The 27,057-nt window shown below is 40.4% G+C and overlaps 1 protein-coding gene across 1 annotated transcript in view; it reads right to left on the bottom strand.

Annotated features, from left to right (window-relative positions):
• The window catches only part of dmbt1 (deleted in malignant brain tumors 1), a 279,374-nt gene that overhangs the window by 10,593 nt on the left and 241,724 nt on the right, over positions 1 to 27,057 (bottom strand). The window contains exons 73-82 of the mRNA XM_062976978.1: positions 25,441 to 25,467; positions 25,168 to 25,194; positions 24,033 to 24,062; positions 21,550 to 21,725; positions 18,674 to 19,050; positions 16,649 to 16,891; positions 11,862 to 11,983; positions 7,123 to 7,279; positions 4,193 to 4,407; positions 1,437 to 1,590 (exon numbers count right to left, since the gene is read on the bottom strand). Coding sequence (XP_062833048.1) covers positions 1,437 to 1,590; positions 4,193 to 4,407; positions 7,123 to 7,279; positions 11,862 to 11,983; positions 16,649 to 16,891; positions 18,674 to 19,050; positions 21,550 to 21,725; positions 24,033 to 24,062; positions 25,168 to 25,194; positions 25,441 to 25,467 — 1,528 coding nt within the window. The remainder of the gene's footprint in view (positions 1 to 1,436; positions 1,591 to 4,192; positions 4,408 to 7,122; positions 7,280 to 11,861; positions 11,984 to 16,648; positions 16,892 to 18,673; positions 19,051 to 21,549; positions 21,726 to 24,032; positions 24,063 to 25,167; positions 25,195 to 25,440; positions 25,468 to 27,057) is intronic.

Here is a 27,057-nt window from a genome sequence, read left to right as displayed (position 1 = left end):
AGTCGGTCACGACTGGACTAAACGTCAGGGGAAACCTTTACCTTTTTACAATGCTATAATTGTGTCATGTGGAAGGGGCCCTTGTGACATGTCTAATAGGAGCAATCCTTATGCAAGAAGGACAAAAGGGGCTTAGGTCCAGACAACACTGCCATATGATCCAGTTCAAATCAGATAATCTGGATTTTATATGCCAATGTAGAAGGGACCTCATTCTTCTCTTGCCACCGAACGGGGAAATGGGTGGAGGAAATGTTCTTGTTCGTTGCTTTATTTGTTGCTGTTGTTTTCTGAAACAATCATGCAACATGCAGCAGAGGCAATTCCCACAAAAAACAGAAGCATGTTATTTTATTTAGCGGCTGTTTATTTTTTTAAAATCCAGAACAAGGATTTGGCTCTGATAGCTTCAAGAAAATCCTTTCTTGGAATCACACTCCTTTCATGGGTATATTTGATGGGTTGTGATAGTATGCATTCTCAATGGCCACTCTCAGGATATGGAACTTCCTATCAAGAGAAATTAGGCTGGTCTTCAAGGGGAAGGGAGCCCTCGATGGCACAGCGGGTTAAAACACTGAGATGCTGAACTTACTGATTGAAAGGTTGGCGGTTCAAATCCGTGGAGCGGGGTGTGCTCCTGCTGTTAGCCCTAGCTTCTGCCAACCCAGCAGTTTGAAAACACGTAAATGTGAGTAGATCAATAGGTACCGCTCCAATGGGAAGGTAACAGCTCTCCACATGACCTTGGAGGTGTCTATGGACAACGTTGGCTCTTTGGCTTAGAAATGGAGATGAGCACCAATCCCCAGAGTCGGACATGACTAAACTTAATATCAGTGGAAAACGCTTACCTTTCACCTCAAGGGGAAGGCAAAGATCTTTTTATTCAAGCAAGCTTTGAGTTACAATAGAGAAAGAAGTTCTTAAAAATGTGCTTTGTATCTCATGGAAGACATTTATGAAACACCTTTACAGTGTGTTTGTTCCGCAGTAACTACACAGCTCTGTGTTATTGTGGGCCTCCCCTTTGGATCTACATATTCCATCTGACTCAATTTTAACTATTCCATTAATTTTCTTTTCATTATGTTCTAAAGATTTTCCCACACAACTTTTATAAAAATCACACACTCTTCTAATGCTACATTTTCACCATGTTTTAGTATTATAATATTCTGTATGCTTTTATTTATGGCTTTTTAAAGCTTCCTTCACCAATACCATCGAATTATGTCATGAATGGCTTTTGCTTCTAGTCCTTAGAGAAACCAGGGTATAGAGTAAGTCAAGTAAATAAATAAGTTAGATGTAACAGCTCCAACCCTCTGTCCTGCTTGTTTTCACAACCCCTTCAAAGCACTTTAGAATCCAGTGCCAAAAATTATTATTTATATCAATTCGTATTTAGTAAAAAAAAATCAACATCTACTCACAAAATTTCGCTGAAAGTAATATTTATCCTGGTATTTGGTTCTGTTTCTATATGCCAGACACAGTATGCAAATTCAGGATGTGGCTTGGGGTAGTTGGGACTGGTGAATGATCCATCTGGGCCAGTAAGGTAACCTCCACAGTCTTTAATGGTAGCTTTAAAAAGAAGACATTTTCAAAAGATATACATTAATTAACAAAGGTAGTTATCAACAACAGGTTTTTAGGAATTGCTGAGGTCCTTTCTTACTCATTCCTACTTTCGTTGGTGGTGCAGGAGCCTAAGACCTTCTAGAGACCATGCTATTTGCATTTGCATTTTGAATCCCAAGAGCATAGGCTCCAATCATTGAGGTAGAAAAATGTATGAGGATGGCACAACCAATGACTATGGCAGCAAAGCAAAAACACAGTTCAAAAACTTCAAGAAAAGGAGCAGTATTGGTATGTACATTCAGGATAAGGCTTCCATGGTTATCATGTGCTAAATTTGGCCTTTTGTAATGCAAAATGGATTAAGAACACCACATGGGAATTGTTTCTCAAAGCATTTTGTTGATGCGTAGGAACTGACAGGTACCATGAAGAAGGAGTATTGGCTTTGAAAATAACCACGCCATTCAATTTTTCCATTTCTAACAAAATGGAAAATGGAAGGAATGGAGGGGGTCCAGCAATATCTAGAGTCTGGGACATTTCCTTTTCCCTAATATAGATACTCAAATTTTACTAAGGCAAAATGAGTAATGAAATTGAGTTCTATGCCGCCAAAACAATTCAGAAATATCATCAAAGTTAGCTGATTCATCCTAATCCAAGAATATGCAGATACGTCTAGTTGATAATAGCCGTGTGCATTTGGATAGAATCACTATCAGTTCCTGTTTGTTTCATTCATGATGTCCCATTTTTCTTTTTGAGCACCTCTCCCAAAACCGGGTGCCTTTCCAAATTAGTTTTTGTCCAAGGTGAAAAAACAAATATTTTTGACACATTGGCAGCAAAACGCCAGCACCTGCCAGGGCCTACAGCCGAGTGCCAAGTTCTGGGTAAGAGGGCCTACATTTGAGTGCGCCAAGGGCCAGGGCCTACAGCCGAGCTTCGAAAATCAGCCAACCAAACAGTTACTGTTCCCACTTTCTTTTCATGGATATTTCCGTACCAGAGGGGAATGTACCCTTTTTGTGCATTCCAAATGAACAAAACAGTATGAAAACATGAATTAAACCTATGAGACAGTAACCGAACCCATGACTACTTGATAATACGAGGGTTATCCACAAAGTAGGTTACATTTTGGAATTAAAAATGAATAAAGTATAGGAGAAAACATTTACCATATGCAGTTGAAAGCCACACCCAAATACCACATCTCACGTAGTCGCCATTAAAATATAGGCACTTACCATGAGCTTTGCAAATCCTTCCCCACTAAATTCTGCTGCTTGCGCCCTCAACCAGCCGGTCAGCCCTTCGCCAAAACACTGCGTTGCCAGCCACGCCCCCATTTTTGGAAACAAGTGGTTGAGGACGCAAGCGGCAGAGTTTTGTGGGGAAGCAGTTGCCAAGCTCATTTATCGCTATGGTAAGTGCCTAGATTTGAACGGCGATTACATGAGATGTGGTATTTGGGTGTGGCTTTCAACTGCATATGGTAAATGTTTTCTCCTATACTTTGTTCACTTTTAATTCCAAAATGTAACCTACTTTGTGGATAGCCCTTGTACAATCATTTTTGAATTTGGCTTTTGTTAATTATTCACAGATTTTATTATAATGTTCTCTCTAGTCCTTCAGTGTAATTCTACCATCAGCATCCAGCAGAAGTTGACCACAGAGTTGTGATTGATGTCAGAGAAATTCATAGTGAGATGTTCTTTATTATTATTATTATTATTATTATTATTATTATTATTATTATTACCCCATTTTATTTCCCCCAAAGGAAACTCAAGCAGCTAAAAAGTAGTAAATTTTGGTAAAAGACCATAATGATTTTTAATTAATGGTTTTTCACTTTCATGGGATCCTGTGCCCCTAATACTAGCAAATGTGGAAGGCTGACTGTAATCAGCACTACCGTATTTTTAATATGATGCCTGCTTTATGCCCTCCAATTAGGTTTCCTATCCTGGATGCTCAAGATTGGGTAGCTATGAGAATCAGTATATTGAAGACCTAGAAGAAGCACATTTTAGACAAAATATATCTCTAATTTGGCCCTCCTAGCTGGAATTCTTATTTTGCTGCTGAGGCAGAGCTTTGAGAAAGCTTCACAAAATGGAATGCTTTTCTATATGCATTGAGGAAACTGACATACGACAATGATTTGAGACATATTCATTCCAAAAGGGTGGTTATATGTTTGTCTGTTACAGCATCTATAACATCCTTGACTAGTAGCACACTAATATTAATAACTAACGTGGCATCTTAAGCATGGACTCTACTAGTTTAACTAAGAATGATGGGCAAATGTCTCACTCAGTTATGCCTGATTGGGTCAATCTCTGTGATCGATCTGGGAGGTTTTTGTCATTGAAACTAATAAAAAGGGCCCCAAAAAAGTTTGGTGTCAGTGTAACAGCTGTAAAGATTTTTCCCCAATTCACAATGCTGATGGTCGTCATTTTAAAATCGGTCTTTTAAAACTCCAAGCAAACTATAATCTGGTTAGTGTTTATATAAGTTTCATTCGGTTTCAGAACTATGACTTGTGAATGGTTCCCAAAAAGAAGTCAGTCTGATGATGACTTACATAAATCTGGTGTAATGTAGTAATAAAATGCAAATATGTTCCGTGTGAAATCTGTGGAGTCAGTTAATAGGCGAAATGTTAGGGTTCCAGAAGTTGAATGAAATACCGGAACAGAATCGTGGCTATTGCACACTCGCCCCAGGAGAGGTGCAGCTGTTGAAGGACCATCATATACTTCAATAGTTTCATTGTCACATGTGGATGAAGGATCAAGTCTAGGAAGAAAAAGATAAGATTAATTTTTACAGGTGAAGTGATGGTGATGAATCTGATCTGCAATTACAGTTGAATGTGTTTAGGATTTCTCCTTGAATCATTTAAATGATTGAAGACCCATAAAAATGGGTTTCTGCCTTTTGTACTATTACTAGTGCTATTAATCATGCTACAACCAAGTACTTTTGAAAGTCTATTAATTTTCAACACTTAATATCCTCTTGACATGGAAAGTTGCTGTTTAACCTGTGAGTCCCCAGGTGTTTTGGCCTACAACTCCCAGAAATCCCAGCCAGTTTACCAGCTGTTAGGATTTCTCGGAGTTGAAGCAAAACCATCTGGGGACCCACAGGTTAAGAACCACTGTGTTAAGGTAAAGGTAAAGGTTTCCCCTTACGTTAAGTCCAGTCATGTCTGACTCTGGGGATTGGTGCTCATCTCCATTTCTAAGCCGAAGAGACGGCGTTGTCCATAGACACCTCCAAGGTGACTGCATGGAGCGCCGTTACCTTCCCGCCAGAGCGGTACCTATTGATCTACTCACATTGGCATGTTTTTGAACTGCTAGGTTGGCAGGAGCTGGGGCTAACAGCTGGCGCTCATTCCGCTCCTGGGATTTGAACCTGGGACCTTTCAGTCTGCAAGTTCAGCAGCTCAGCGCTTTAACACACTTCGCCATGGGGGCTCATTTAACTACTGTGTTAGACAAACACAAATTCAAAGATAGGTATAGAAAGGCTAGAATCATACTCTCAAGATGGGTTTCTCATAAAAATGAAAAGGTATCATTGACTATAGAGCCCTGTGTAATGTGCTTTTACTCTAATGTTTGATATCTACCAGGTTAAATTCCTATGAGTGGATTTCACCCCTAGAAGACTCCCAGAAAAAACTACTGGGATGGGGAAAATGGCCAAAATATAAAGAAGTATTAGAGAAACAAGGAAAAGATCTTATCATAAGGTCACAACAAGAAATAAATCTAATTTACAAAAATATCTCCTGGTATCAATACAGGAAATTGAAAGAACATTATAATAAAGATAAACAAATTGGGCATATGGAGAAGGAAATGTTCTGGGAACTTTTGTAACAGCTTTGAAGGAGAAGGCCTTTGAGGGACTAAATATTCTGGGACAGAGTTTCTCAAACTGTGCTCCTCCAGCTGTTTTGGACTTCAGCTCCCACAATTCCTAACAGCTAGTAAGTTGGCTGGGATTTCTGGGAGCTGAAGTCCAAAACACCTGAAGGAGCACAATTTGAGAAACATTGTTCTGGGATATAGACCGCTAGGAGCCCCCGATGGTGCAGCAGATTAAACCGCTGAGCTGCTGAACTTGCTGACCAAAAAGTCAGCAGTTCGAATCCAGGAAGCAGAGTGAGCTCCCGCTTTTAGCCCCAGCTTGTGCCAACCTAGCAGTTCGAAAACATGCAAATGTGAGTAGATCAATAGGTACAGCTCCGGCAGGAAGGTAACAGCGCTCCATGCGGTTATGCTGGCCACATGACCTTGGTGGTGTCTATGGACAACACCAGCTCTTCAGCCTAGAAATGGAGATGAGCACCAACCACCAGAGTCGGGCACAACTAGACTTAATGTCAGGGGAAAATAATAGACCCCTGAGATTTGATCTACACTGCTCTATAATCCAGTTTCTGAATGCAGATTAACTGCTTTGAACTGGATTCAGAAACTGGATTATATGACAGCATAGATGGAGCCTGGGTCACACCCACCATGATTATCTATATAACAAAAAGCTGGGAAATTGGAGGAAAAAAGAGAAAACGAAAAAGTGCAATTCATCTGCTTGCCATTTGGCTGCTTTGGCAATGGAATACAAGGATCATTAAAGCCATTTTACAAATCAATTTCAAGAATGTTTTGATTTTTTTTTTTTGGTAAAAGAAACTGCTTTGAGAGGTCCTACATTCATAGATTCATTAGAAATAAAGCTGAAATAAAAGGATCAGCTGCCTTATTTAATATGTTGAAATCTGCCTTGAGTTCCTTTATTGGGAAAAGGATCAGATGTAAATGAACATCATCATAATCATCATCATCGTCATCATGACTTGGCCATGGTAGTCCACGCAGTTATAGATTTGATTTTTTTTAACTTATGAAAGGTCTGCAGAATTAATGTGTACACCTGATACCCAATGTTTATGACTATAAAGTCTAAAAAGATACTAATACAGTCTCAGCAAAAACATTTTTTATTCTTTAATAAACTCTAAAAACACTATGTGACAAAATTTGAAAAAAAAAACTATGATCCTGGTTTGAAAGTATTATTTCCTGTGTAATAGTGTGGTGCATACTACGTTGAATCGGTTGAGACTCTATGAGATATTCATTGAAAAATGATAGCAAAATGTGCAGCAGGATGTCCAGCAAAAACAGGATGTTTTGCAGTTTAATAAATCTTTTCCCATGTTTTTATGATAGAATCAATTAGGAAATGACATTTATAACCCAGGAACCAAAAATGTGTTACATAGTATAATATTTAAGTAACCTAATTTTCTTTCTCACTTTTTCTTTTTTTATTTCCTTGACTTCCAGCTACAGCTGGATCTTTTCCAGGCTTCCCCAAACAATGTATAGCCATATCAACCTATGCAGTCTTTCCAGTACACTTCAAGACTTTCTTGTTTCTAGTTTATCGGACATTGCTTCATTTCTCACAAATCACTGAAAGGATACTTACTCAAAATAAGAGAAGATTAATCGGATAGTTTCATTTTTTATATTGTCATTTGCATTCGTCTCTCTTTCTATTTGCCAGGTACAATTTTCATTTGCGCCAGCCGAAAATGGTAGTGCTCCATAACTCTTTACCAGTCGGTCACCACATTGACTATATCCTGTTTTTAGAAAGTGAATAATAATTGGTTAATTCAGTAAGTTTATACAGAGCATTTTGTCCTAAACATTTCAGAGCAAGTCATTATAAATGGCTCAGCCAGATTTGATCGAACTTCCAATATAATTATTTGGTTATATAATACTGTATATACTCGAGTATAAGCTGACCCAAATATAAGCCGAGGCACCTAATTTTACCACAAAAAAACTGGGAAAACATTGACTCCAGTATAAGCCGAGATACCAATAAAATTACATTAAATGAGGCATCAGTAGTTTAAATGTTTTTGAATCTTTACATCAAACTGTAATTTAAGATATGACTGTTCAACTCTGATTAAATCATTATTTTCATCTTCTTCAATGTAAATGTGCTTATGTATCTTTTTAATAATAATAGAGTGAAATAATAAATGTAATAATAATAATAAATGCAGTAAAATAATAAATGTATTAATAATAAAAATAGAGTAAAATAAATGTAAACGTAACAACAATAGAGTAAAATAATAAATGTAATAATAATTAATAGATTAAAATAATAAATTTAACAATATCAATAATAATAGAGAAAAATAATAAATATACCATATATACTTGAGTATAAGCCGACCTGAATATAAGCCTACCAGGACCCTCACCTGAGTATAAGCCAAGGAGGGTTTTATTCAGTCCCAAAAAAGGGCTGAAAAACTAGGCATATACTCGAGTATATACAGTATATCTATGCTTGCATCTTTTTGGTTTTTCTACCTGTAAACAAATCATCATGGGTTGTGGTGGTCAAATATAACATGCTTTCCTTATTCCTGGATTTTAATTCTTAACCATTTAACTCTCCTAGCATTGGTTTGATGTGATCTTTCTGGGCTGTTATGGCCATGTTCCAGAAGCATTCTCTCCTGATGTTTTGCCCACATCTATGGCAGGCATCCTGTGAGGATGTTGCAGTTGGCCACCTTAATTACCATTGAATAGTCTGGGGGAATTCTCCCAACAAAGGATTCCCTCAGGCAGGAAGCAGCTAGGCTTTGAAACTGCAAGGCTATTCAATGCTAATCAAGGTGGCCAATTGCAACATTCACACTTGCCTCAAACAGACAAGAATTCTTTGTCCCACCCTGGACATTCCACAGATGTATATAAACCCCACTTGCCTAGTTTCAAACAGACCTCACAACCTCTGAGGATGCCTGCCATAGATGTGGGCAAAACATTAGGTGATAATGCTTCTGGAACATAGCCATACAGCCCGGAAAATTCATAGCAACCCAATGGCTCTCACTATCAAGTCCCCTCTCATGCTTCTTCTACACTTTCATATAATCCAGTTTATCAAAGCAGATTATCCAGATGATCTGCTTTGAACCGGATTATATGAGTCTATACTGCCATACAGCCCAGAAAACTCACAGCAACCCAGTGATTCCGGCCATGGAAGCCTTCGACAACACATTCTCCCAGTATTCTTCATGAAACAAAGAAATTTCAAATATGACCATTATTAAACAATCACATTATTTAAAATGTGATGTTATAGTTCAAATAACATCTTCGTTTTCTATCTATCCTTTTTACAATGTTTCAAGACATAACCCAGGTACATTCAGCTGCCTTCGGCTCAGTTGTTTTCAGTGATAACATTAATCTCGTTCTCAAATCACTAAAACATTGATTTAATTGGACTTGTTAAACTGCATTTTCATTAACTTATATTTTTAGCCTTTCAAGAGATACAGTGATTCAAAACCTGCCACATAGTAATAATTTGTGGCTTTGAGCTGTGAAAGCTATGCCTTCCTTTCATACCTTGGATTTTGACCAGCTTATTTTCAGCAAAAGCCCAACCAAAGAAAAGTGCCAGGAACACGTACTGTCTGCACACTTTCATTTTTGGCAAAGGTGGATTGTGATGTTTTCTAACCCTTTTATATCATGGCTTATTGTATAATTGTGCCAGTTAGCATGGTCCTGTAACAGTTTGCACAATCTTTGTCAATTTCTCCAGCACGTTTTTTTTTGCTTGTCAGAGATAAATATGAGAAAAGCCACAGATGTTGAATTCTTTGGCATACATTTGTTCATAGGTATCACTTCAAATCAATTATTCTACATTTTAATAAATAATTAACCTGTGAGATTAAAGGGCCAAGCCTAGTTTTTGTCCCTACTGAAATCCATGGGCTTATATAATTTTTAATATAGAGGTCTATTGATTTTAATGGGTCTACTCTAGCTGAGATTAAGAATGGGGTTAACTTAGTCTACATATGTCCTAAATCCCTATGATCGATGTGTAAATAGTACCACAACTATTTATTTTTTTTCGTGTCAAAAGCATTGCATAAATAGTAAAAGGTAAAGGTTTCCCCTGATGTTAAGTCCAGTCATGTCTGACTCTGGGGGTAGGTGCTCATCTCCATTTCTAAGCCGAAGAGCCGGCGTTGTCCATAGACACCTCCAAGGTCATGTGGCCGGCATGACTGCATGGAGCGCCGTTACCTTCCCGCCAGAGCAGTATCTATTGATCTACTCACATTTGCATGTTTTCGAACTGCTAGGCTGGCAGAAGCTGGATCTAACAGCGGCCGCTCACTCTGCTACCGGGATTTGAACCTGGGATCTTTTGGTCTGCAAATTCAGCAGCTCAGTGCTTGAACACACTTTGCCACCGGGGCTCCTATTGCATAAATAAACAAGCATAAAACTGATAAAATAGAGGAAACCCTAGCAGCTAGATAATTTTAGACCTAAAACAGGCAACAGAGACCACATTTAGGTTGAGGCATCCTGTGATTATTCTGGATGTTTCATTAAGTGCTATATTCACCTGTTTCACGTGAACAAATTATTGACTATTACTTAGATTGGACTCTGCCAATTAATACCAGATGCGGTTGTCTATATTTTAAAGGAGGAAAATGACAAAACCACTTCTCAGTCTCCGTCTAAGAAAACCTTATGAAATTAATGGGGCTGTCATAAATCAACATTTCTATACCAAGGTTAGTTCATATGCATAAATTATTTTGTGGCTACCAGCCCAAGACACTGTGTCCTGAACCACTCATAAGATGCATTTACACCCCAAAGTTATTGCAATTTGACACTACTTTAACTGCCATGCCTCAACGTTCTGGGATTTGTAGTTTGGTGAAACAACAGCATTCTTTGGCAGAGAAGGCTGAAGACTTTGTAAAACTATGGCTCACAGGATCCCATAGCACTAAGCCATGGCAGTTAAAATGATGACAAACTGCATGAATTCTACAGTATAGAAGTTCCTTTACAGAATTTTCTTTGCTAATTACAAGACTTTCTTTTCAGGGAAGTATGTTATAGGGCTTTGCTTTACATACTACAGTTTAATTATGTCTGGGTTGTTGTATGTCTTTCGGGCTGTGTGACCATGTTCCAGAAGTATTCTCTCCTGACGTTTCGCCCACATCTATGGCAGGCATCCTCAAAGGTTGTGAGGATGCCTGCCATAGATGTGGGTGAAACGTCAGGAGAGAATACTTCTGGAACATGGTCACACAGCCTAAAAGACATACAACAACCCTGTGATCCCAGCCATGAAAGCCTTCAACAACACATTAATTATGTCTATTAACAATCTTAGATATGCAGATGATACAACTTTGATGGCTGAACGTGAGGAGGAGCCTTCTAACCAAGGTGAAAGAAGAATGTACAAAAGCTGGGTTGCAGTTAAACATAAAAAACCCCAAGATTATGGCAATCAGACTGACGGATAACTGGTAAATAGAGGGAGAAAACGTGGAGGCAATGACAGACTTTGTATTTCTAGGCGCAAAGATTACTGTAGATGGAGACTGCTGCCAGGAAATTAGAAGACATTTCCTCCTTGGGAGGATAGCAATGACCAATCTTGATAAAATAGTGAAGATTAGAGACATCATACTGGCAACGAAGGTCCGCATAGATAAAGCAACGGTATTCCCCATAGTAACCTATGGATGTGAGAACTGGACCATAAGGAAGATTAAGCAAAGGAAGATAGACGCTTTTGAACTGTGGTGTTGGAGGAAAATTCTGAGAATGCCTTGGACCACAAGAAAATCGAACCAACCCATACTCCAGGAAATAATGCCCGACTGCTCAATGGAGGGAAGGATATTAGAGGCAAAGATGAAGTACTTTGGCCACATCATGAGAAGACAGGAAAGCTTGGAGAAGAGAATGATGCTGGAGAAAATGGAAGCAAAAATGAAGAGGGGCCGACCAAGTGCAAGATGGATGGATGGTATCCTTGAAGTGACCAGCTTGACCTTGAAGGAGCTGGGGGTGGCAAGGTTCAACAGGGAGCTCTGGCGTGGGCTGGTCTATGAGGTCATAAAGAGTTGGAAGCGATTGAACGAATAAACAACAACAACAAATAAAGGAAGCATTGAATGTTTAGTCACAATTCCATTTTTCTCTTAGAGGTTGCAGATCCTAAAAAGACCTACCACTGAACTGCGTACTTTAATATTTCAGACAAATAAAATGATATAATGATGTTCATATTAATCACACATAGTTTCACATTGTTAGAAATATGGCTCGAGTCTTTCGTACCTTGCAATTTAACCAGGTTGTTTTCAGCAAGAGTCCAAACGAAGAAAAGTGTCAAGAAAACACATTTTCTGATGGCTTCCATTTTTGGTGATGATGCAGCATTACATGTTCTGACCCTTTTATATATTTCGGTTTATTAGATAACACTACCAATCTACATGGCTGTTTGGGAAAAATATGTCATTTGAGTTCAAGTGTGTGGGAGAGATATATATGTGGGAAAATCACAGGTGTGTTGCTCCAAGTTTGCAAAAGCACCACACATTTCGCCATACTTGTGCTATCACTATAAGGGAGATAGGTCTCAGACAGGGCCGGCCCCACCATAGAGGCCACGTGACGCCACCACCTCGGGCGCAGGTCCCGGGGGGCGCCGTCAGGCTGGGCGGGAGGCGGGGCACCGCTCTGACGGTGCCCCGCCGCCCGACCACCGCGCCCTGGCCTTGTGGCTCCCTCTTTCGCCGCCCGGGAAGGGGAGGAGGGATCCCCTCCTCCCGTCCCCGGGCGGCAAAGCCTCTCTCTTTCGCCGCCCGGGGAGGGGAGGAGGGATCCCCTCCTCCCCTCCCCGGGCGGCAAAGCCTCCCTCTTTCGCCGCCCGGGGAGGGGAGGAGGGATCCCATCCTCCCCTCCCCGGGCGGCGAAGCCTCTCTCTTTCCAACCCTGGCCGCGTCTCCCACGCTGCATGGGAGGCAGGGCCAGGGCGAATAGCATGGGAGGCGGGGCCAACCCTGGCCCCGCCTCCCACCCAGCGTGCCCTGGGCCCGCCTCCCACGCAGCATGGGAGGCGGGGCCAGGGCACGCTGGGTGGGAGGCGGGGCCAGGGCGCAGGAGGCGGGGCCGGCGGAGGGGCGCTTTTCAGCACCCCCGCTTAATATTTAAATTTATCTCCGACCGACCCTGGTCTCAGACATTTCTCCTGCGTCACAAACGTTCCAAGCACCACAGGAACTAAAAAGGCTATTTACCCACCTCCTTGCCATATCAGCATTTTGTCCTTAAATCCCAGGGTTCATGAGGGTGCCCAGGAATCCCATTACCCCAGACTTGGGAACTGTGAGCATAGGTGTAATCCTCTCAAGTGCCATTATCTCCCAGCCATGCCCAAATTCCATTCTCAGATTCCATCGGAGGTGGACTGTTGTGATGGAGTCTTTGAGTAGTGATACTACTAGGACTACTAGAATGGAAGAAAGACTACTCGTGAACAAGACTCCGATTAGGAGCGACAAAGGAAGCAGATCCGGGAGAAGCTTACGGAGCCTACTGATAATGACTCAGTTGAGGAGGAGGATGGGGTTGAGAATCAGGAGGATGGGATGACGAGTTCAGAGGATGAGATAATGGACTGGACTAAGGTGCGGGAGATCCAGAACATCTTTAGGGAACCCACAAGTAGCGACACGTTTGAGGGTTGGCACAGTGAGGATCCGGTTGAATCTTGGGGAGTTATGGGTTTGGATAAAAGATGGACAGAGTGGAGGGCTCGGCAAGGGGTTTCAGCTGAAAGGAGGTCTGGTGGGGCATTGTCTGATTCCAGTTCTGAGGAGGAATTGAGGCAAGAGGCTTGCTAACAGGGTGTTGGCTGATTCCAGTTCTGAGGAGGAATTGTGAATAAAAGTGGGGTTGGGAAAAGGGGCCCCTTTGCAGTCGGCAAGGTGATTATTGGTATTCATGTGTCCTTGAGAGCTGTTTGGGAAGACATATTTGGGAAGACTGCTGTGGATGTAAATTTAATCCAGATTATTCTTGGCTACGGGGGTTGGAACTATAAGGGTTTTCTCTGGACTGCCTTGTGTTGATCTTGTGCATTAGCTGTCGTGCTGCATTCTATGCCTTGGCTCTGTGTATGACCTGGACTGGATTCTCGTGTTTGCTGTCTTCTCCTGCTTTGACCTGGATTGGATTCAACAACGACGATATTGTGTTTGACTGACTTCGCCAGACGTCTTCTGCCCCCCGCAGTTCGTCTGTTCCTGCCTGCTGGCATTCTGCTGTGAATTGGAGTGCTTTTTCTGTTGTTTTGCAAGGTTTGATCCGGATTATACTCCAGTTAAATCCGGGTTATTTTCCAGGGTTTGGGGTTTTGCTTTAACTGTGGGAAATACTGTGCTTCACAGTGAAGATTAATTGTTTTGAGCCTTTTTGAGTTTGTTTTTGGGCTCTTTTTGTTGTGAACTAATAAACTCTACTTTTACTAGAGACTGGTCTGGTGCTTTAAGGGGTCTGTCTTGCAACATGGACACACGGCAGCTGACAAACTTCAGATTTACCCAGTCACAATTTATTGACATTCCATTCTGTTTCACTGTCATCCTCAAAGTTTGTGCTAGAATCACCCACAAAAAATCACCAAAGAAAATAATATTGTTTTCAATAGGTTTAGGATTTTGTGTTGCGTTCATAACTATCTAAGACTGCACACTGCCCATGGGCCACAGGTTGGACAAACCTGATCTGAAAATGCTTTCTTTAGAATAAATGTCTACCAGAGGATGCATAATATTTGCAAACTTCCCAAAGTTATATTCATTTAGATATGTGAATAGGTTTTAAACGGTTTAAACTGTTTTTTTTTTAAAGTTTCAATGTTTGATCCTGTTTTAATGTTTGTAATGTTTGTAATACCCTAGTAAACAAAATATTGGTATGACAGGAAAGGTTATTGTTCTGTGACACAACTAAACTTGCTAGAGTTACAGATGTAATGTTAGTCAAGCTTTAAAATATACTATATCATCATATATGTGTGTATGAACATACAGACATACAACCATGCTGTATATTGAAGAGAAATGTTCAAGGTGGTGTGGCGTGAGTGGTTTTCTAATCAGAAAGATGCATACAGCTGTGTAAACATCAGCAGAACCATGAACAATTGGAATATTTTTCATTGCAATTCTAATGCATGCTTTTGCTTCTTTGAGAGGCAGAAATCATTCCCATCATTGTGATTGTTTAACTCAAGCCATAATGCTTATTTCCAACATGCTGATTTTAACAATTTGTTAAAATTGTCAGAAATGGGATGGATTTAGAAAAAGGATAACCAGATTCTTGTGTGTTTTCCAGGCTGTATGGCCATGTTCCAGAAGCATTCTTTCCTGACGTTTCACCCACATCTATGGCAGGCACCCTCAGAGGTTATGAAGTATAACCAGATTTCAAAATGTAGAAAATGCTTATTATTGCTAAAGCATTTTAGCACTTTGATGTAACTCTTGATTTAATAGAAAAGGCTCAATGGAAGTGTGTGAAATTAATTTCTGAAACGTTGCATGCAACTGGATGTGATGATAACTCTGGCCAAGACACATTATGATGCCTTAACTGTTGCCCTGTTTCTGGGAATATTTAATCTGTTGATTCCAAAAATGGCACTAGCTTTCCCCTATCCACTCTTGAGATATAGACCATATGCTGTCTATCGGTTGAAACCTGCTTTCCCATAGAAAATGATGATAACCATATATAAGAAACTAGAGCTGATGTAGTCTATCCAATGCAATTTTCTGATCAGTGCTTCAAAGAATCCTGGAAACACACCTAAAAACCAAGACACCTAGAATTTTGTTGTTGGGCTGTGTAATCAATGCGGAGAACAAAGGACAGAAGATGGCAAGGGAAGGAGGGAAATCTGCCATATTTCAAGAGAAAACTGAATAAGAAACCCATTAATATGCTGGTATGATCAAATAAAAAAGAACCTTCAATGTTTTGTGATAGTTTGGTAATCTCTTTGGAAATTATTAAATGTGATCCATATCTTCCCATAGTCAAAATATGGTACAGCTCCCATATCTACGAGGAATGATTCCTGAATTTACCATGGATAATAATGAAATGTGAGTCCTTGGTGTCGCAGCGGGCTAAACCGCTGAACTGCTGAACTTGCTGACCGAAAGGTCGGCGGTTCGAATCTGGGGAGCAGAGTGAGCTCCTGCTGTTAGCCCCAGCTTCTGCAGTTCAAAAACATGCAAATGTGAGTAGCTCAATATGTACCGCTCCGGCAGGAAGGTAATGGCGCTGCTTGCAGTCATGCCGGCCACATGACCTAGGAGGTGTCTATGGACAACGCCAGCTCTTCGGCTTAGAAATGGAGATGAGCACCAACACCCTGAGTCGGGCATGACTAGACATAATATCAGAAGAAAACCTTTACCATTACTAATAATAAAAAGAATGACTTGTGACAGAAGTTTCTATAGAGATATCACTTTATAGCAAATTCATCTCTAGGAATTTGCTAGATCCTCCAAAGCAATTCTGTGGTACTTTCTGCTAGTATACAATAGAATTACTTGGAAGACTGTAACGTACCTAGGGAAGACAAATGTTTCTGATGTTGGTATATGAAACTGCAGGTTCTGGTCATATTTTATCTTCTCATGGGTCCACCACATGGTAATATGTCACCCATGTTGCAGTGATGGGTGAAAGCCACATTAAGGAGGAGAAAATAACAATGACAAATTGGTCTTGATATGCTTAGATACACACAAAAACAACACTTTCCCAACTAGATTTATTTCTTGTGTTAAGTTACTGGTCCAATTCATTCTAGCAATGTAAAGTAAAAGATTGTATAGCTCTTTTGTAATGAATCACAAGACAGCAGGAAATCGGGACAAAAAAGGCAGATTTGTGTATCAAGCTGTGCCCAAATCTATGGAACTGTTCACCTGGATGATTAGTACAATCTGATTCATTTTACAAGTATTCTCCCTGTACTTGGTGGGAATGACTGAGTCACTACATTCAAGCTGTCAGAGTTCATGTCTTCAGATTACTCAAGTGTCAGTGGGCCAAGAACTTGCAGCTGTTCTTGCTCTGAGCTTGCTTCCCTCCTATTCCTGGATAGGCAGCCTTGGTAGCATCGAGAGGAATAATCATATCTTCGACACACCACTATTTTGCATTGCAGGTAAACTCTGGGATATCTGCTGAAAACCCTGGAAGGTTTAAATCTGAAGCGGGTAGCCCTCCCATTTTGAGTAAAATAATCGGTGTAGGTATCACGACTGTCTGAGCACCTGAAAGAAAGGAAAAATAGAACAACTTTATTCTTTGTTATGTGAATAACAGGTGATCATATCTGTATTATACTATCCATATGGTTTGCCTTTATTAACTGCTTAGATCCGAGGATATCAAAGCAGTTTACAACACTAACAAAACATGCAACGTGTGCAGCCCACAAAATTAAAACATAACAGTTGTTATCGTGTTGTGAATTATATCTTTGTAATTATGGAGCCTCTGGTGGTGCAGCAGATTAAAGTGCTGAGCTGCTGAACTTGCTGACCAAAAGCGGTTCGAATCTAGGGAGTGGGGTGAGCTCCTGCTGTTAGCCCCAGTTTCTGCCAACCTAGCAGTTCGAAAACATGCAAATGTGAGTCTGGCGGGAAGGTAACGGTGCTCCATGCAGTCATGCCTGCCACATGACATTGGAGGTGGCTACAGACAATGCCAGCTCTTCGGCTTAGAAATATAGATGAGCACCAACCCCAAGAGTTGGGCACGACTAGACTTAATGTCAGGGGAAAACCTTTACCTTGTAATTATGGTAACAAATTTACAAATATGAATTAAAAATGAAATTACGCACAACCCTAATGGCTACTCGAGTATACACTAAAAATTAATCAGAAGTATCACTTGAAACATTTTATGAGTATGCTGAAACATTTTTTATGTGTACTACTATTGAGGGGGGAAGAGTCATATTGATAAAAAGGTTTCAACATTTTTCTTAGAGTGTGCAGAGTGCCAAGCCTAAAGGATAGCTTCTCAGATATAAGAAAATATCTAAATAAAAACAAGCACAGCTCAACTCAAAGTATGGTTTCACCATTACTCTTTAAATGAAGAAGACATCATGTAGGACTATAAAAGCCCTCTTTTTCTATATTTTCATGAGTTATAAGCAGATCTGTTAGGTAAAGGTAAAGGGTTTTCCCTGACATTAAGTCTAGTCATGTCAAACTCTGTGAGTTGGTGCTCATCCCAATTTCTAAGCTGAAAAGCCAGCATTATCCGTAGATGCCTCCAAGGTCATGTGGTCGGCATTACTGCAGGGAGCGTCGTTGCGGTACCTATTGATCTACTCACATTTGCATGTTTTCAAATTGCTAGGTTGGCAGAAGCTGGGGCTAACAGCAAGAGCTCACTCCGCTCCCCAGATTTGAACTACCAACCTTTCGGTCAGCAAGTTCAGCAGCTCAGTGGTTTAACCCGCTGCACCACTGGTGGCTCCTGTTAGATCTGTTAGTGGAGCTAAAATGGTTATGAAGAGATACGAAGGTGGTAGTTAGTGATACAAAATCAGCTATGGAGATCTAACTAAGTAAGAAAGAAAAAAAGATGAAAGGTTTCCAGAGAAGAATGTTGGAAGAGGCAAGTAGCCAAGGAAAAAAAAATGGAGAATGCATTACAGATATGTTTGGTAACAAGAGAAATTGAATAAAGCTGGGCTTTCGATAACTTGGCAAGATAGAGCAATAAGAAGTGGTGAATTTTTTTTCATTGTCAGGAGCGACTTGAGAATCTGCAAGTTGCCTCTGGTGTGAGAGAATTGGACATCTGCAAGGACATTGCCCAGGGGACGCCTGGATCTGTGATGTTTTACCATCCTTGTGGGAGGCTTCTCTCATATCCTTGCAGGATATGCAGGAGCTGGAGCTGACAGAGAGAGCTCAACTGCTCTCCACATAAAAGATGGTTTTCTTGCATACCTAGTACTTCCCCAAAATACTGAGAGATTAGCTTTATGTAAGATAGTAGGAAATAATGATTTGTTGTTTATTCTTCCTTACCCATGCTTTATGACCTCATATGACCCAATACCGAAGTCATTGGCATTATGAGAAGCCACGCATGTATCCACAAATAGTATCAGGTTCCTATTAAAACTATAGAAAGTAGCTTGGAAAAACGAGTCCTGCATCTCATTTATAAAGTAATTCAAGTTATTCCATGGGTGCCGAAACGAATCTGAGTCAAAGAAGGAGCATTTCATATACACTTGTGTATTTTGCTTTTGAACTTGTTTTGTGGAGTCACGCTCATCCACATTGTGTGCTATTTCTGTCATTCGCCTTGGTTCCATTATGCAAGTGAAGTGGAATTGGGAATTCATGCTACTTCCAGAACCTCTGACACTGTTGGAGAAACTGCTAATTCTTCCAGTGTTCTGTTAAAACATTAAACAAATAGATAGTGAGTTTTTCAAAAACAGTAAAGAATAAAGTTCACCCTCACTGTTCACTAGATAGGCAGAAGAATTTGGGTATAGGACAAACTGTGGTAATAATCACGTGGTTTTTACAAGGCCTTCTTTGATGCTTTTTCTCTCCCAGAGCATCTGGCTCCAGCATTAGACCAAATAAAGTAGCCAAACCATATGGAAGAAAATTAAGATGGAGGCTGGAGCTATTTCTCTTGTTTCTTAGCCAGTGCCATCCTCTAATGTTGATATCTATGAAAGATGGCGGAGGAGAACAATGCAGAGAACCATCTTATCATTTTTTTCAGTGTTTTTTTTTTTAAGAAAAGCATGTGGTATTCTATAAACAATGGGGCAAAGGAAATGATATTGCAAATTTAAGCCAGATAATAATAATAATAATAATAATAATAACAACAACAACAACAACAACAACAACAACAACAACAACTTTATTTTTGTACCCTGCCTCCATCTCCTTGAAGGGACTCGGGACGGCTTACATGGGGACGTGCCCGAACAACATTGTTAAAATATAACATACGAAGTAGATACATAGTACATAGCAAATACATAGACAATAACAAAAAAACAAAATAAAACAGGAACATTATAACAAAATATAAAACAACAATCAAACCAACCTATAACCTGAAATCACTATCAGTTCTTGGGCGTGGATGGACAGACTGGTGGAATTAGTTTTGAGGATATGATTAATAGATAAACTGCATAGTTAACAGTAGAGTTTGGAGGTCCATAACCAGAGGAGGTTATGGACTTCCACATTCACTGTGATTAGGTGTACAGAACTGCCACCAAAGTTAAAAATCACGAATTAAAAATGCTACTTTGTTAACCTTGCTAGAAATCTATTGGCTATCTGGTATGACTCTCTGATCAATTCCTGGAAGAAGCTATAGAGTTGCACTGGAGGACCTAGCTATTTCTAGAGAAAATATTTTAATCAAATCCATGACTAATTACATTAACAAACATCAAACCCACAAATGTACATGGAAATACTGCTTTGTTTTTGTTTTCTCTTACTCATCCTTTGTAACAAAATAACTCTCAACATCAGCAAGGTTTCTTTGCTAGAGAAGGATTAGCATCTTGCTAGTGAAAAACATTTGCATAGTGAAAAATTATCTGCAATTCTACTTTAGCCATTGTGTGGGTTTTGGGATGTTCCTCATAATAAATAGACTATAAAACACAATTTAAGCATTCAGTGGAGTATTATCCAGCAATGGTTATTTCCATAATAAAGGCTCATATATAACATTTATCCAAAAGGTCTATCCCATCCAATAATGTCCTTCAATTAATTTCAAATCCCACAAAGTGACATTTAAGTAGAATAAGTTTTAGTTCAAAGGCCAAAATATAGCAGTAAAAAAATGAGCCAGTATTTGCACATGAATTAGCATGTGATACTCTTATAATAGGCCACATCCTTGTAACTTTAAAAGTTACATGTAAAATTACAATGCAAAAAGAATGAAGTTATGTGGTTACTATGTAACCACCTCCTGCCGCCGGCTGTCTGATGAGGTAGATAGCCATTTACATCCAGGTTGTGAGTATGTTTCTCTTATTCTTAATTTTGATTTAAACTATTTGATTCTATGAATTTTCTTTAGAGTGGGTAGACTATCAACTGGCTTGAATGATAATATGAATGATAATATCTTTGCTTAATATGCCAAGAACTTTGTGATGAACCTAAAGTACAATTAACTTTAGCTTAAAGTTTGTGAAACAATGAAAGATTTCTCGTTTTCATGGCATACTCATTTAATTAAGCTATCAGTAGAGTTAAAATGCGTATTCCAATCTTGGCTTTTAAAGCTAAAATGTTTGAATGTGTGTTGTCGAAGGCTTTCATGGTCGGGATCACAGGGTTGCTGTATGTTTTCCGGGCTGTATGGCCATGTTCTAGAAGTTCTAGAAGTATTCTCTCCTGACGTTTCGCCACATCTATGGTAGGCATCCTCAGAGGTTGCAACACTCTAAAAACAGAGGATTTCCAGACATGGGAACCAGGGGCAACTAACAACTCTGAACAAAGAATGCCCCCAGGCAGAAAGAGCCAGGAGATGATGCTTTTCAATGCTAATCAATGTGATTAACTACAACATTCACACTGGCCTCCAACTGACAAAGAGCTCTTCTCTCACCCTGGACTTTCCACAGATATATATAAACCTTTCTTGCTTTGTTTCTCCATACCTCACAACCTCTGAGGATGCCTGCCATAGATGTGGGCAAAACGTCAAGAGAGAATACTTCTAGAACATGGCCATACAGCCCGGAAAATATACAACAACCCTGTTTGAATGTGTGTTTGTCTCAAGATCAGTAATATGATAGATGTTTTATTTTTTGAAATTCTCCTTCTTAAAACTAAGAAAGTAAGGAGCTAACAAATCATATTGATATTTGGTAGATTTGATGTCTTACCTCCCGTCTTGTATCACAGCCATCATATGGAATATAGAATATAATTTGCTGTCTTGTAATCACAGGCTTGCAGGCAGGGTCACTTAAGTACCATTGACACTGAGAGCCACACTTTGATATGAGATATTCTCGGTCAATAACTGCCTTCATGTAGTCTGGACTACATGAAAGTGTTACTGGACAGTGGGGAAAGAAAAGCAAAGTCAGAAAATACAAGCAAGTGCAAACAAAATTAGTTGGGATATATACATATTTGCCAATTGCTTAAACAAAATCATTCCTACGGTACACTAGACCCCTGTGTAGGGAATTTACATTTACAGTGAAGACTGTTGTTTTGTTTTTATGATGTTGTTTCTCAATTGTTCATATTTGCTAGATTTCTGCAACATTATTTTGTTTTAATGCATGACTTTAGTACAAGACACTATATAAAATTAAGCTGTATGACTACTCAGATATGCAATGTAGTCAGACCTTACTGGATTTTTTTAAGGAGCCGCGGTCGCACAATGGGTTAAACCCTTGTGCCAGCTGGACTGCTGACCTGAAGATTGGGTTGTTGACCTGAAGATTGCTGGTATGAATTTGGGAGATGGGGTGAGCTCCCATCTGTCAGCTCTAGCTTGTGGGGGCATGAGAGAAACCTCCCAGCAGAATGGCAAAACATCCAGGCATCCCCTGGGAAACGCCTCTGTAGACCGCCAATTCTCTCGCACCAGAAGTGACTTACTGTAAGTTTTGAAGCTGCTTCTGACATTATTAAAAAACTGGAATTTTTGATGAGAAGGGGCTATAGACTCCCTCAGAATCCTCATAGAAGCTGGAAAGAACGTAGATCTTCCCAGTAACACTTTATTCTTATGAACTATCCATGTTGTAGATCAAAATATTTTAGACTTGAGGGGAAATAACAATTTATTTTATAAAAAGATTAAAACTATTAGACTAGAAGTTGTATAGTGACCTCATCAGATGGGGATGAATTCGGAAGCAACACTGGTTCCCCTTCTCTTTTGCTACTAAGCCTTCTAGCTCCCATCCCACGATGCACAGCTACTTCTGGCAAAAGGGAAGGGGAACCAGTGTATGCTGCCATGGAGGTAACATGGGAGGCTTCCCGTGCTTCATAGAGATCAACAGGAAGCAGCTTGACAGCAGACACTTTCCCGTTGAATGAGGTAAGGGAGAAGTTGGGGCAATGCGGGGCATAGAGCGATGGGATCCCCATGCTCCTCATCGGGATTGGCAACTATGTGTGGCAATTCCAGTGGCAAATAGAATGAGGTCCTAGATCAATAGGTTGATAGGTTGTCTACATGTTGGAATCTCTTTGAGTCAGTTTAAACCTACAATCCCACTCTAATTTTTCCCATGTACTTACCATCTTTATACACTGGCAAAACGGAGGCCATCCAATGACACACTGCCACTTCTGCATTGAAATCTGTTTTGCCAGTGTGTGAAGATGGAGAGAAAGCAGTGGGAAGCGGAGGAAAGTAGGAAGAAGACAGGGAAACGTTGTGGCATGGCTGGCCATCCCCAAAAATGGATTTTGCTGGAGTAAATCAGGTCCCCATTCTTAAGGACTCTTTCACTCGCTTTCCTCCACTTTTACCCCCTTTTCCTTCTGCCCATGGGGTAATGACTCTAGCTAGAAGGGATGGAAGCTAAGATATTGTTGAACTCTGGCTTCCATCAACCATAACTAGCACGGGAAATGCCCAATGATAGGAATAATTCAACAATATTTGGAGACTCATACCTTTTGCATTAATAGCTTAGCTAAATAAAAATAACATATCGGGCTAACACCAATGTAAGTCAGGTAGATTAGAAACATTGAAATGTACAAGATTTGCCATCACCACTCATTCAAGTACCACTGATTTCTCTACATAGGATTAATGTCAGATTAGCTCTTTGTTTCTTAGTTCATGTTTTCAGCAGACTCTCATGGACTTACTTCTAAAGATGGCTGGGATTAAATTATAAACCGATTATATAAGCAGTTAGAACAGGTTAGCAATGTATACTTTGTCCTTTCATGATGGGCCAGTGGGAGACAACATCTCTGGCTTGCAACCATCCTTTCAGTAATAATTAGGTGAGGCTTACTTAGACTGGAGCCAGTTCTTTTTAGAACTTAAGTTACATTTTAGACCACAGCACTCAAAACCCTTAGCCAACATGGCCATTCTGAATTTAGACATTTGGTACTGAAGACTTGCACACTGCATTTCTGTTCCTCATTACTGTATGGGTTTAGTTCTGCTCTTGTCATAAATGCTATTAAGATCTTGAAAACTAAATTTTTGTGCATCAAAAGCAGGATTTTCCATGCTTCTTTTTTTATAGATGAGATTCTGTCTATAGATTGTAATCTGGTTATAGTAAACCGATGGTTGGATTTTATATACATTCATAACAGTAGGGGTTTGAGTGAATAACACATAATTTGAAAAACAACAAGAAATTTTTACCGGGATCTGAGGTTGTATCATTCACAGGAGCTATTAAAGAAAGGCAACAGAAAACATTATGTCATGATATTGTTTTATGAAGCTTGCACTACAGTATATTTCAGGAGTGATGTCTAAATGGTTCTGCAACACATGGCATACACACAAATCACTCATGTCAGTGCAGCTTAGAATTTGGAAATATCAGGCAACATAGTTGCCCTTTCTCACTACAGCATTATAGCACCGTAATTCTACTTTAAATGCCATAATTCAATGGAGATCTGGGATTTGCAGTTGAGAGATGAACCATAACTTTAATGCCTTACTAAATTACATATCCCAGAATATCACAGCCAAGCACTGAAGAAATACACAATTGTGGAAAGCAACTAAAGCAGCAATAGCCTTCCTGGGTAAGGTGCAGTCAGACTCCCAATAGGACTGGCTGTGGCCGTTTCAAGCAAAGTCACACAATTTTGCCAGTGGTATCTCCTGTTTTTACCAAAGTTTAATGAAATTTCAGCCCTTAATGTGTGAAATAATGTGCCAGCAGGATAAAATCCGGTGTGTTTAGAAGCAAGGACACAATTGAAGACTATGCTGTACTTGTTTCTAATACAGTACTCTTGAAGCTAATAGAGCAAACCTAAACAGGAATCAAAACGGGAATCATAGACAAAACGGGAATCATAGTGAGTGCCAAAACCAGGCATTAGCATACACATGGCTGTAAGCCAGAATGGCATGCTATATAACCAGTTTACTTTTCCATACTATAATATCTAGTGTTATTTTCTTTTGCCTATACATCATTGTGTCCCCAATTTCCCTCCTTCCTACCAGTAACAGTAATGGTTACAGCAAGGGACAAGATAATACAGAATCTCATAAAGACCTAAATTACATAGGACTAGATCAGTGGATCTCAACCTGTGAGTCCCCAGGTGTTTTAGCCTATAACTCCCAGAAATCCCAGCCAGTTTACCAGTTGTTAGGATTTCTGGGAGTTGAAGGCCAAAACATCTGGGGACACACAGGTTGAAAAATGGATTTAAAATGGATTTATATACAATGAGTTATAAAACGCCATCTAACTTCATCATCAATAGTAAACATGCATTAATTATTTGCATGTCACAAAAATAATAATTACCTGCAGTACTGACCATCTTGGTACTACCTGGAGAAAGATAAAAAAGTAATAAATGGATTTAGTCACTATTAAAAGATATCACAAATCTTGCAATGCTGTTACAGAATATAGCAAACATCAGGAAATCAATTTGGAAACATTTCCATGCATCCTGTTAATCTCAGTTGTTTTCCATGGATTTATATACTATGAGTTATAAAGGCCAATTAATTTCATCATTAATAGTAAACAAACATACATAAATTATTTGTATGTCACAATAACAATGCTTACCTGCAGTAGTGGCCATCTTGGCCATACCTGGAGTAAGATATGAAATGAGAAGAAAAAGAATAATAAATGGATTAAAATAGCCATTACATTTTTATACGTCACTATTAAAATAGCACAAATCTTGCAATACCATTACAGCATATACAGGCCCGTAGCCAGGATTTTGATTCGGCGAGGGGGGGGGGGGGGCTGAGTCTAGGTGAGAGAGGACTACCCTAGCAAACCTTTTGTATCGTTATGCCAATACCCCCAGTTGTTTTCTATTTTCTTAATACACTGTGAGATCTATCAGGGCACGTCCACACAGCAGAAAAGTCCGCTTTGACCCTGGGGGCATGGCCGCGTGACGCAGGGGTGGGGGCGTGACCAGACCTGGCCCCGCCTCCCGCGTCGTGCGGCCAGTCCTGCTGGGCCAGGGTGCTCAGGGCCAGGCCTGATGCCAGATGAGGGCTGGCAGAAGGGAAAGACCTGGCCCCACCTCCCACGCCATGCACTCTGGCCCCATCTCCTGCGCTGCGCACCCTGGCCCCGCCTCTCAAGCTGCGCGGGAGGTGGGGCCACGGCACAGTGGGAAAGTTCTTCCAGCCTGGCTGGGCCTTCTCTGCGGCCTGGAAAGACTCCTGCCACAGCCTGGCTGGGCCAGGCTGACCGGGCCAGGCTGACTGGGCCAGGGCGCACGGTGTGGGAGGCGGGGCCAGACCTGCCCCGCCTCCCGCATGCTGGCCCCACCTCCCATGCTCCGCGCCTTGGCCCCACCTCTCACGCTGTGCCAGGGCGTGTGGCGTGGGAGGCGGGGCCAGGGAGTGGGAGGCAGGGGCAGGGCTGACCCCGCCTCCCAGGGGCTCGATAGTACCCTTGGGAACATGACCACGGGGGCGTGGTCAGCTTCCCATGTTGGGCCGGGCCTGACGCCAGACGAGGGCTGGCAGAAGGGAAATGCCAGCCAGGTAAGTTATTTTACTTTTAAAAGGGGTTTAGGGGGCTTTTGGGGAGGGGGTTGTTTTCCTCACAGTTTTACGGGCTAATTTAACCCAGAAAATCGTGGGACTGCTGTCTGGACTATCGAATTAATTAGCCACAAACCAGGGTTTTCCTGACTTGTGGTGAATTAATTTGTGTTTTTCACAGATGTCATTCTAGACAACCCCCTTTTTATTGCGGGAAGTCCCGCATTAAAGGGGATGCCTGAATGCACCGTCAGGTACTCTTCATGTTAACTTGAATAGTAACTAATAGATGATGAGTGCCATATTCTGTAAAGTGCGTGATTGCAACATGTGAATCAGTGGAACATAACCTCCTAAGTAGTGACCTGACATTGTGGAAAATGTTGACCACTGAAGCCTGTCCCTCTATTAATGTAAGGAAAATGTGCAAGTTAATTCTCTTTCATAGTCATATTCATGCAGAGTTGTAATATGCTATTTGAAATATCATGTTTACGATATTATAATGTTGGAACTCTATTCTATGTACAGTAGAGTCTCACTTATCCAATGTTCTGGATTATCCAACACATTTTTTGTAGTCAATGTTTTCAATACATCATGATATTTTGGTGCTAAATTCATAAATAAAGTAATTAATACATAGCATTACTGTGTATTGAACTACTTT

Source organism: Anolis carolinensis, chromosome 3 (assembly GCF_035594765.1).
Source record: "Anolis carolinensis isolate JA03-04 chromosome 3, rAnoCar3.1.pri, whole genome shotgun sequence".
Taxonomy (NCBI): Eukaryota; Metazoa; Chordata; class Lepidosauria; order Squamata; family Dactyloidae; genus Anolis; species Anolis carolinensis.
This window is presented reverse-complemented; position numbering and strand designations above follow the sequence as displayed.